This window comes from Cololabis saira, chromosome 2 (assembly GCF_033807715.1).
Source record: "Cololabis saira isolate AMF1-May2022 chromosome 2, fColSai1.1, whole genome shotgun sequence".
NCBI lineage: Eukaryota > Metazoa > Chordata > Actinopteri > Beloniformes > Belonidae > Cololabis > Cololabis saira.
Genome location: NC_084588.1, coordinates 45,534,018 through 45,546,395, shown reverse-complemented (window position 1 = coordinate 45,546,395; position 12,378 = coordinate 45,534,018). Strand labels below are relative to the sequence as shown.

Here is a 12,378-nt window from a genome sequence, read left to right as displayed (position 1 = left end):
AAAAATGTTTGTTTTTGCATGTTTTGTCACATTTACACAGACTCAAACACACACGGAGTTTATATGAGTTCATGGGCTTGTTCTAGTTCTGCCTGGTTAAAAAAGAAAAGTACAAAGGCTTGAAATTTTGTGCTACTTGTGCTTAATTTATTAAGTTATTATTTCATTTATTTTATTATTTATTAAAGTACTTTAATTTACTTTAAGATTATTTTAATTTAAGCTATTTTTTATTAATTTTAATTTATTTTATTATTTTATTGATTTAATTTGCCTGAAGATTATTATTTTGTACTTTTGTCTGTTTGAATGGGTTGTGTTAAAATAAATAAATCAGACGTTACTCAACAGTTACTCAGTACTTGAGTAGTTTTTACACCAAGTACTTTTTTACTTTTACTCAAGTAATTATTTGGATGACTACTTTTTACTTCTACTTGAGCCATATTATTCTGAAGTAACAGTACTTTTACTTGAGTACAATTTTGGCTACTCTACCCACCTCTGGATGTAACTGACATTTGCAATGAATGTGAAAACTGTGTACTGATCAACCACAACTTTAAAATCACTTGGGTTCAAACATTAATGTGGATTTGACTTTAGTGCAAACAGTGAGTAACAAGTCTGCATGATCATTTCCCAGACCCAAAAATTACAGTTATGAATTAAATCAATTTAATTCATAGCAAAATAAATACTTCTAAGCCTGATAGGAAAGCAAGTCCAGCCACTGCAGTCGGCTCACTTCTGCAGATTAGTTGTGATATCCGTGACCTTCAGCACGAGCCAGGGGGCAGCGAGAGTCTGCTGCTGCCGGCCCACTGGTCAAGCGTCCCCGTTAAAGGGATTGTGACATGAAAAACACATTTTTCTTGATTTTTTGTGTTTTGTTGGGTGTCTTGACATCAATTACACCCAAAAAACAACAAACTTTTAACATTCAGTGTATTGTGTGCTTTCTGGGATTTTCCGCATAACTATGCAAAAACGGCGCATGTGGTTTGGTGGCGGGCCGTGACGTCAAGGCCCGCTAAATCACCGCCCCCTCCACCCAGCTCCCTGCCTCCTCTCCTCTCCAGCGCACCATTACGTAACGGCCCGCTAAATCACCGCCCCCTCCACCCAGCTCCCTGCCTCCTCTCCTCTCCAGCGCACCATAAAGGCTGATTTATGGTTCCGCGTTACACCGACGCAGAACCTACGGCGTAGGGTGACGCGGCGACGCGCACCGTACGCTGAACCCTACGGCGTAGGCTCTGCGTCGATTTAACGCGGAACCATAAATGAGGCTTAACACGGAGCTGTTTCGAGCCTCTTCTGTTCTAATCACCGGAGGAAAACTGCTAAGAAGACCCGCGGCCACTGACTGGACTTAAGATAAGGGGACAGTGCTGCTTGCATGCCTTTATTTTTATGATTGTTTGCTGTGGTTCACCCTCCTGCTTTTCCGTGCATGCTTCGCCTGTCGCTCCGACGCCGCTGTGAGCGTATGGCTGGAGGAGGAGGAGGTTTGGAGGAGGAGCGGAGCAATGATTGACAGGAAAGGGGGGAAAGGAAGCATTTTTCACGGCGCAAAAAAACACTAATAAAAAGCCAGGAAAAGAGTACTAGAGTGAAGTTTTTCTTGTTACACTCTTTTAGACACATTTGAAGGATGTTGGCCAAGACTTTTAATAGTGTTAAAAGCATGTTAAAAATGATGTCACAATACCTTTAACGACAGACCAGAATACACAACACACGTCAGGTGATGTTAACGTTGTGGATAATCCGCTCGTGTACATTTTTAAACATTAAAATCATGGACTTGTTCATGATTTTAGAAAAGTGAAATGAGCTCAACTGATTTTACATGAAAGTGGATTTAATGATGGAAAAAAAGGAGGGGACACCGTGGAGTTTTTGTAGTGTACATCATCACAGGCTTCCTTAAAAGTCAGGAAAAAAAACAACCTAACTCCAACAAAAGGGGGGCGATTTTCATGCAGTATTAGCATCAAACTCTTCTATTAACAGCATCTAAACTGAGGCTTGCGTGTCCTACGTCCTCAAACATTTCCGTGCCTTTAAGCCAGACAAAAGCTGTTGTAACAACTCGACTGGAAATATGCAGATCAGAATTATCTACACCAGGGGTGTCAAACTCATTTTGCTTGGCGGGCCGGATTTGAACAATTTTTTTCTCGCGGGCCGCACGCTCAAAATAACAAAAACGGTGCGGAAATTTTTTTCTTTAACTATTGTTATCTAATCCAATATCAGTTTAGTTCATTTTAAAGGAAATATGCACTTTGTTTACACTCCAAAAATGTAAAATATATTTCTTCAGGATTTTTTCTTGAAATTTCTCATTTCTTTTCAAATTATGTAAGTACTAATATCATTTTACAAAGATAAACAGAAACAAGCATGTTTTTTTTATATTTTACTTTTTTATAGGAAATTTAATTAAAAGCAAAATCTTTCTTATTACATCCGAGAGTGTTTCTTTGTGATTTAGAGATTTTTCCAGTACAATTAAGTGTATTTATTTTTTAAAAATTGGCGTGGATATTTACGCCAGTGTGCGGAAAAAGTCAGCACTTCTCTTTTAATTGTTTTACTTTGTCACTATCCTCGTATTCAAAACTGAAAATCTCCTAATAAATATCTTCTATCATCTTTTTTAGCAGTGATATTTTTCCTGCGAAAATATATAATAGTAGTCAGTTAATAGTAGTCAACGACCGTCTACAAAGAAATAAAATCGGCAAATGCATTCTAGAAAACTAAAAAAAGGTTGAAAACTGCTCTATTTGTGGAATAACGATGGATTTGTAGAATAAATATATCATCGGATATGCTGGGATCCATGGCAATTATTTATGCCTTCCTTTTTAGTAAATTAACATTTCGTTTTTTTGCGTTGGAAACTTCTCTCAGGCCGCATGTGGCCCGCGGGCCGCACATTTGACACCCCTGGTCTACACGATAAGTCCAGAGCTGTTGACGCTACTGAAATTATTTTGTGACTTTGTTTTTGTTCAGCAGAGATTGCCTTCCACTGAAGAAAGACATCTAAAGCTTCCTCATGCAAGTCGATTTAAACCATGCAGACTGTTTCCCTGATGCCTTTCAAAAGCCACATTAACAATTTTTGGCATCAAGAAACGCTCCTTAACGTAATCCATCCGTGTTCTGTCATACTAACATAGCTGGTCATGCTGTTGGGGGCGGGAAATATCCTGGGCCTTTCATCAGCACAAGAGCGTTAAATTAGCTGCCGGAGCCTCAGTAACGTCAGTCACTGTTAACCTTTTCACCCCCTCTCAGTGACAGCGTGGCCATGCATGCTGCGTCTCATGATGCATGGGCCACGTCTCCTCAGTTACCTCAGCCTACTCAGGAGGTCACTGACTTCCAGCGGCTGATGCATGAACCTGGGAGAACTAACGGGACACACAGACACACACGCTGTACTGGCAGTGGGACGACAGCTTAATGACATTAAATCACAAAAACAAGAATGTATCTGTGCAAGGCACTGAGCAGAGTCATAGATCACGTTTACATGCAGTCAAAATTCAGGTTATTGCTAATATTCCGGTTACTGAAACATTTGGAATATTCCGTTTACATGGTAATTAATCATTCGGGATATCTGGATCAAACCAGCGACGCGCGGAGAACGTGATGACGCAATTCCTGTCATTTCCGCTTCCTCTTCCTGTATCCAAATTCAAAACAAATGCTGCTTCGCGCAACTTTTCGCTCACCTTCTTGTAAATCTCGCTATCCCGGTACTTTCTACCGTCTACAAATGCAGAAATGTTCATATCCTTCATTACATTTATGAAGTGATTAGTCTCCTCCTCACTCCAAAAGTGTGGCGTGGTCTTGCGTTTCTCCGTGTTTAGAAGAACTTCCTGGACTCAAAAGACCAGGATTCCTTGTGAACAGAGCATGTGCAGAAAACAAGTTCATGTTCCGTTTGATCGGGATATTCCGTTTGGCGTTTATATGACCAAATATTTGGGTTTTAAAAGGAGTAACCCAGGGGTCATATTCGGGTTTTTAAAAACCCGAATATGAGCAAATTCGGGTTATTCAAAGGGGTTATTGGTGTTTACATGGCCATGCAAAACCGTGTTATTGCTCATATTCGGGTTTTAAAAGGGTTATTGATGCATGTAAATGCAGTCACTGAAGAGGAGGAGAAGAGGAGGGGACGTGGCTGCAGGAGCGTACTGTACCTGGTGGTGTCTTTGAGGCCGACATACGCTTGCTTTATTTCATCTGCGTCTTTCAGTTTGGTCACATCTTCAGCAAATACCGAAGGCTCGGTCATGGTCTCCTGGGAATGAGGAGAAAGACACATATAGCACAAGTAAACCCAAGGAAAGAGGGATGCATGAGACAAAAAGAGATATCAAAACCATCATTTCATTTACAGTAACAGCTAACACTTTAAAATGATTGAGAAGTCACATTATTAACTTGCTGAGTTCTGTAACGCAGTCAAAGAACAAGCAGCCAACATTTACAAGAGCAGAAGCAGACGGCGCTTAAAACTGAGCAAGACTTTAGATGAAATTCAGTGAAACAGTCCAGAAACATGTACATCCAGTCAAGGCACGAGAACAATGGATAAGCTAAGTCTTACTAGGGACTGAGACAAAAAACAAACATATTAAATGTGTTTAGGGTCAAGATTATATCTGTGTACTACAGTTATCGTCACCTTGGAAAGGAAATTTCAACTTTTAATGCGTCTGTATCTTCACAAATCAATGATTTCTTTGCCCTCTTTCCCTCCATCTGCTCTCTTTACTTTCAACGCTCAAACTGAGTAAGGATTTCTCTCATTTCACAGATAACAAGAGTTAACTTGTTTCTTTCAGCATGAAGCAAAGTTGTGAATGAGAGGATCACAACGTTACATTCAAGAAAAAGGACCACCGCTAAAAAAACCTGAAACACTGACTTTCCAGGGAGTATTTTAAAGACCAACTCTTTGAAACCTAAAGCTTTTGTTTTTAAGAACACTAGCTTTGGCAGATTTCTAATTGCTGAACTGTTTTTTCTAACATGACACATGTCGATAAAAGTTTCTCCTGGTTCAGATTTGTTGGCTAAAGATGCATCACACATGGGACAGAGCTGGAAACAAGTACCATAAAGGCGTGAATATTTTAACAGTACCTTCTCATCCTGAAGGAAAGCATGGATGGAGGAGAGAAGGTGGAGACACTAGAGTTAGACGCACTGCAGCGCACACCGCCAACAATGATCTGCTGTTCGATTACTGTTGGTGTGTTTTGTTTAGTGATGCACCGAAATGAAAATTTGTCGCCGAAACCGAAAATAATAATAAACACTTGACCGAATACCGAACAATACCGAACATGGTTCTTCGCAGTTTTTCATTTATTTTGCCAATTTTTTCACCATTGCATAAATCAAATAAATTTCATTTAGGCATGCTCTTATCTTATTTTATATACCAGTATTTTTTATTATTATTATTATTGTATATACCAGTACTGTTTATAGTGTGTCATACTCTGATATTATTATTGTATTATTATTATTTCTATTGATGCCTCTTGTCTTGCACTATCCCCTTTGCTGCTGTACACTGCGATATTTCCCCGCTGTGGGACTAATAAAGGAATATCTTATCTCATCTTATCTTTTCAAAGAAAAAAATCTTTTACAAAATTACAAGGTAGAAAATATTTATTGAACATAAAAAACTGAAAATGTTTTAATTTCCCAGCATTATGTTGTTTTGGTTCCACCTCCTGGTGAATGTTAGGTAAAATTCTTATGTGGTTACTTTTTGGTTGGCCAACGATTTATGTTTGTGTTGCGCAACCATTACGGAAGCGGCCAGTCTATTTCCATATATTACAACGGCTTTATTAATTGTTCGGTTTTTTTCCCCACTTATTCCACCGAACATCGAAAGTGTTTTTTTTTGCCATTTTCGGCCGAACAATTTCGGTTACCGAACAATTTCGGTTACCGAACAATCGGTGCATCACTAGTTTTGTTTATTGGTTGCCTTTTAATACACACATGGAAGTTATTAAAGAGCTCTTTTGTTCATTAAATTTTTTTAAAATTAAGAAAATGAAGTGAGACAAATACGTAAGATGTGCATGAAAGCAAGCGGGGTGCTGACCCCCTACACGAAGCTTCACCGTTGTGAGTCGTCGTGCACTTGGCATGATTACATGTCCACAAGTGAAATACTCTCTGGGTTTTTTCTACGTCAACCAAACGATGAAAGTGAAATGTTGTCGGTACCTTGTGATGCATGGCCTCCTTCTGGCTGACCAGCTGGGAGCGCAGGATCAGCACCTCTTCCTTACGGACCTCCAGTTCCTCGCAGGACGAGTTGAGCTGGTCCAGCAGCACCTTGTAGGCCGGCGAGCCCGGGGCCCCGGCGTTGGCCGCGGCGTCACCCAGCAGGCTCTGCCTCATCTCTCGCAGGTCGTGTCTCAGCTTCTTGTTCTCAGACTCCAGCTCCTGGCGCTGCAGAGGCCACAGTTTAGTGACTGCCAGTGACTCCCGTTATAACGTTTCATAATCAAATGACTTGAATGAGTGATTCACAAAAGTCAGCTTTTACCTTCAGAGACTCGTACTCCAGCTCTGCTCCACGAGCCTTTTTAAACTCGGCATCATCCTGGAACAGAATGGAAAACATACTTGTAAAAGGGACCTGCTGGTCTGGGATGCAGTCGTACATAACACAGCACCGCTTCAATCCAACTCCAACTTTCCTCCCATCAACTATACAGGTAGTTCTTGTTGATTGATTCGTTGATTGGACATGACCAGGGGTCGGCAACCTGCGGCGCCCTGGTGGCTCCTGGAGCTTTTTCAAAAATGTTTGACCTTTTTTTCTTCTTTTTTTTCCCTCTTTTTTTCCTTCCTTTTTCCTTTCCTTTTTAATCTCCAAATTTCGACTTTTTTCTCGACATTTCAAATTTTTTCTCGAAATTGTACTTCAACATTAATTTCAACATTTCGACTTTTTTCTCAAAATTTTGACTTTTTTCTCAACATTTCGACTTTTTTCTTGAAATTTTGACTTTTTTCTCAACATTTTGACTTTTTTCTCGACATGTCAACTTTTTTCTCAACATTTCGACTTTTTTCTCGAAATTTTGACTTTTTTCTCGACATTTCGACTTTTTTCTCGACATGTCAACCTTTTTCTCAACATTTCGACTTTTTTCTCGAAATTTTGACTTTTTTCTCGACATTTCGACTTTTTTCTCGACATGTCGACCTTTTTCTCAACATTTTGACTTTTTTCTCGACATGTCAACTTTTTTCTCAACATTTGGACTTTTTTCTCGAAATTTTGACTTTTTTCTCGACATTTCGACTTTTTTCTCGACATGTCAACTTTTTTCTCAACATTTCGACTTTTTTCTCGAAATTTTGACTTTTTTCTCGACATTTCGACTTTTGTCTCGACATTTCAACCTTTTTCTCAACATTTCGACTTTTTTCTCGAAATTTTGACTTTTTTCTCGACATTTCGACTTTTTTCTCGACATGTCGACCTTTTTCTCAACATTTCGAGAATGTCGACTTTTGTCGACTTTTTTCTCGACATGTCGACTTTTTTCTCAACATTTCGACTTTTTTCTCGTCATTTCTACTTTTTTCTCAACATTTCGCCTTTCGCCATTTGCCTTCATTCTAAGGGTGATACAAGACTTTTCATTTTTTGCGGCTCCAGACATATTTGTTTTTTGTGTTTTTGGTCCAATACGGCTCTTTCAAATTTGGGTTGCCGACCCTGGACATGTCTGAAGTGTTCCAGGTATTATTTGTGGACATCTACCCTGGCTCTAGCCCGCTGGAACTGGTCCTCCTTGTTTTCCAGCTCGTTGCGCAGCAGCTGCTTGTCTTGCTCCAGCTCTGTGAGGCGCTTCTGCAGTTTGAGAGTCAGGGACGTGTCCATTCCTCGTGTGATGTCCTGTGTGATGAAGACATGTCAGCTCATGCCAAATGTGCTTTCAGAAGTTTCAATGAAAGGCCTTATAGCAAATTATTAAAATAAAATATGTTAATTGTGCTTTGGCATTAAAAAATACCTCTGGATATTTTTTCTCTAAATAAATATGACAGCGCTCAAAGCCGTCTTTCTTACTTCGCTGATGCGGGAACTTTCTTCCAGTTCTGCGTATTCTGAGTTGTACGTGTACTCTGATTCGTTGCTGCTGTGAGTGGAGTCGGTCCTCCTGTGGCACGGTTTGGAGACATTCTGCAGACACAAGAGGACACAACCATCTTTATTCAGAATTTAAAAAAACTAAACAAAAGGACTCAAGTTGTCTGTGCTGCAAAGACTGAAAAGGTTAAGGGCCGAAAGCTCTAAAGCTTGTACATCTAGTGCTTCATTAACATAATTTCTATGTCTAGAAATACAGTTTCAACCTGGGTTTAAGTGGCCACCTGAATGCTCGTGGTCCTGATGTGAGTGCGTGTGTTTCTCACCGAGGAAAGAGCCATCTCCTCCTTCAGGTCGTCGTATTTCTCCTCCAGGCGAAGGTGTTCTGTGAGTAGATTCTGGTAGCGAGAGCGCTCCTCGTTCAGATCCGTCTCCAGCTGCTGAGTCTCCTCCACGATGCAACGAGCCATTTTCTCTGACAGGATGACACATGGGACAAGCCGTTAAAAAAAATACTTTATAGACTTATGACACAAATGTTTAGTTCATTGCTGAATCTATGATGCTGGAGGGTGAAATGTGGATGCATGTGATGACACGTACCCGTCATCTGCTGGCTCTGTTCCTGAATGGACCTGTTCAAGTCGTCCTTGTCCTTTTTCAGCACTCCGTTCGTTTCCTTCAGCTCGCCCACCAACTAAACCCAAACATAAGAGATTTTTATAAAACCAAGATGCAGGACAAAATTGATGGAACGTTGTGTTTCTGTGAAAGGAATCAATTTATGGAACAATCTGAACAAAGAAAACAAAGAATCCAAATCAAACATTACATTTAAAAGAACAATTAAAACCTGTATGTTAAGGAAATATAACGAAAAATGTTGAGTTTGATTGACATACCCGTAGGCGGTGGTGATTTTATTTAATGTTATTTTAATTTTTATTTTAGTTGTTTTTATTCACTGAGTTTTTTGTTTTTTAATTATTATTAATTTTAAGTTATTTGTGAAAGGGGCAGATCAGATAAGATTCTTCTTCTTTCTGCTCCCTTTTCATTCATAAGTTAGGAACATTTGTATTTGTGTTTGTATTAAATTGTTTTGTTTTTTGAATGAAATAAAGAATAAAATGAAATGAACATAAAAGATCCGGCCATCACATCTGCTCAAATATGTTCTGCACAATCAAATCAGAGCGGCACGATTGTCTTGTCTAAAAAGAAAAAAATGAAATATTTGTATAAGTATAAACTATGAGTCCTCTTAAAAAAACATTGTTGGAACTTGATCCAATCTGAAGGCCACTTGACTCGATCTCAGTCTGCAAGCGTTTTTTTGTCTAACAGCAGACACTGGGGGGGATGACTAGACAGAAATCACAGAATTAACACACCAGCGACCTCACTGACACACTGCTCTCCTGCGCTCACCTGTACCGGGGCAACACTGCCCTCTGAGCCCATGTTTGCTCTGCATCCTAAAGTAGTGGAAAAACTATTTTCCTCAAGTGCAATTATGAAGACTCAAATGAATTAAAAAATGTTTTAAACTTCCCCTGCCAATTTATGAGGATAAAATATGTTAACTTTCTTTAAAGTGATGAAGATTCAGGAAGGAAGCAGTGTGAGACATGTAGGCTACTACTTGTTCACTGCAGAGGTGTCAAGTAATGAAGTACAAATACTTCATTACCTTACTTAAGTAGAAATTCTGGTTATCTATACTTCACTGGAGTAATTATTTTTCAGACGACTTTTTACTTTTACTCCTTACATTTTCACGCAATTATCTGTACTTTTTACTCCTTACATTTTAAAAACAGCCTCGTTACTCTATTTCATTTCGGCCTTTAATAAAAACTATCCAGTTAAATTGCTCCATCCGGATAGAGTGAATTTGGTTGTGGTTGTTTCAGATGTTCTTGTCCAGTTTTGTTCTTACATCCGTTCCCTCAGATTCCTGCAACTAAACTTGGATGTACATTCCAATAAAGGTTAGGATAAATGATAACATGCCTCTGAAGTTTGACTTTTTGCACCATTACAATACTTATAGGCAACTAGTCATCATATCTCCTGCTCTCTGAAACACATGTTAATGCTCAATAGTACACATATTTGGTTCTTTAATATATTTACATTATACTAAGATGCATCATTTTCAATGGATTTTATCCTTAATGGCTTTTTTCCCCCTTACATTACTTTTACTTTTATATTTTAAGTAGTTTTGAAACCAGTACTTTTATACTTTTACTTGAGTAAAAAACTTGAGATGATACTTCAACTTCTACAGGAGTATTTTTAAACTCTAGTATCTATACTTCTACCTGAGTAATGAATGTGAATACTTTCACTGCTGCCAGAGAGACGGAGGATCAAGAATACAACAGATAACGTACAGATAATGTACAGAATCCATTCGGTGCATCCTTTCTTACCTTCTCCATTTCATCCCTGTACGTATGTGCCCAGTCCTCTATCGTCTTCTTCTCCTGCTGCGTGACACTCAGCTCCTTCCTCAGCCTCTCCAGCTCCTCCAGCAGGGACGACACCTGGTTGGTTTTGTTCTTGGCGTCCTCCTCTATCCCGCGCAGCCGGCCCACCTCCTTTTGCATCTTCTCGCTCTCCACCGAGTAGGAATTCTCCAGGCCAACTAGTTTCTCACTGGTCAACCGGTTATCTTTAACCTATAGGTTAAAGATGTAGACAAAAAAAAAATGTAAATGACAAATAAAGACAACATGTGAAATTAAAGCTGCACGCAGCGATGAACGGGCCCTCGCGCGTGCGATTTGCACTAATTAAGGTCAAGGACTCAAAACTAAGTTCGATGACGCCACCCACGACTCTCTATGTCAAACCATTCAAAAGTTATAGCAGAAAAAAGGGACAACCAATCAGAAGAAGGAGTGGGGTTAATTCAGGCCAATGAAGGTCAAGGACTCAATACAGAGTCCGATGACACCACCCACATGTCTTTATCACAACCCATTCAAAAGTTTTGGCACAGAAAAGTTTTCTAGGGGGCGCTGTTGAGCCGTTAGGCCACGCCCATTAATGCAAACCATGAAATATCAAATTTATCGCCAGGCCTGGCTTGCATGCAAAGTTTGTTGACTTTTGGGGAACTATCAAATATGGACCAATCAGATGAAGGGTGGGCGCGCTTTTCACGGTAACGCTTTTGAAAGAGAAAAGTAATGCGTGTTGTCGCAGGACGGAGACGCACATTTTGATGTATAACACACCTGGGGGCACGTTACGGTTCGGGCTGAATTAATTGCCGAAGGAATGGCATAAATTTCGCCAAAATGACATGATTAATTCAAAAATGGCCGACTTCCTGTTCGGTTTCGGCCATGGCGCCAAGAGACTTTTCTTTAAGTTGCGACATGATACAGGTGTGTACCGATTTTCGTGCATGTACGTCAAACCGTATTGTGGGGCTTGAGGCACAAAGTTTCCTGGGGGGCGCTGTTGAGCCATTAGGCCACGCCCATTAATGTAAACCATTAAATATAAAATTTTTCGCCAGGCCTGGCTTGCGTGCAAAATTTGGCGACTTTTTGGGCACGTTTAGGGGGGCAAAAAGGCCCTCATTTTGTCAGAAGAAAGAATAAAGGAAGAAAATTCCTACAGATACAATAGGGCCTCCGCACTGTAAGTGCTCGGGCCCTAATTAAACGAGGATTGATGCTCAGGATGTCATCTGACCTGCTCGTCGATCTTCCGCTGCAGCTGCATGATCTTGTTCTCCATGCCTTTGTTGAGCTTCTTGAAGTGCTCGACCGAGCGGGCCTCGATCTTCAGCTTCTTCAGCTCCCACCTGGCCCTCATCCTGCGGATGCAGCACTGCAGGTACACGATGGCCTCCAGGCAGCGCTTGTACCAGCAGCGGGCCAGCCAGCCCCGAATGTGCTTCTGAATTATTACCGCCTTGTTCTCCCGCAGTAGCTAACGAGACAAAGACAGAGAGAGGAAGAAACTTTCAACCAAATTGAACAACTAAAACTTTAGAAGATGAAAAGACGTTGCAAAACAAATGTAGAAAGAAAATAGAAACACAATCTCAGGGGAATATGCAATTTTAAAAAACAGCATGTACGAACAAACATCAAAACCCATTGTGTATCAGTGAATGGAGTTAATCTGTGGAGCAACTGCAAAGATGAAATGAAATCATGCAAATCACTAAG

The 12,378-nt window shown here is 40.1% G+C and overlaps 1 protein-coding gene across 3 annotated transcripts in view; it reads right to left on the bottom strand.

Annotated features, from left to right (window-relative positions):
* Nucleotides 1-12,378, bottom strand: part of myo5aa (myosin VAa) — a 91,966-nt gene that overhangs the window by 17,544 nt on the left and 62,044 nt on the right. For all 3 annotated transcript variants that reach the window (XM_061746389.1, XM_061746378.1, XM_061746397.1), the window contains exons 21-29: nt 11,897-12,136; nt 10,621-10,869; nt 8,783-8,876; nt 8,506-8,654; nt 8,159-8,272; nt 7,850-7,984; nt 6,620-6,676; nt 6,295-6,522; nt 4,236-4,336 (exon numbers count right to left, since the gene is read on the bottom strand). In XM_061746389.1, coding sequence (XP_061602373.1) covers nt 4,236-4,336; nt 6,295-6,522; nt 6,620-6,676; nt 7,850-7,984; nt 8,159-8,272; nt 8,506-8,654; nt 8,783-8,876; nt 10,621-10,869; nt 11,897-12,136 — 1,367 coding nt within the window. The remainder of the gene's footprint in view (nt 1-4,235; nt 4,337-6,294; nt 6,523-6,619; nt 6,677-7,849; nt 7,985-8,158; nt 8,273-8,505; nt 8,655-8,782; nt 8,877-10,620; nt 10,870-11,896; nt 12,137-12,378) is intronic.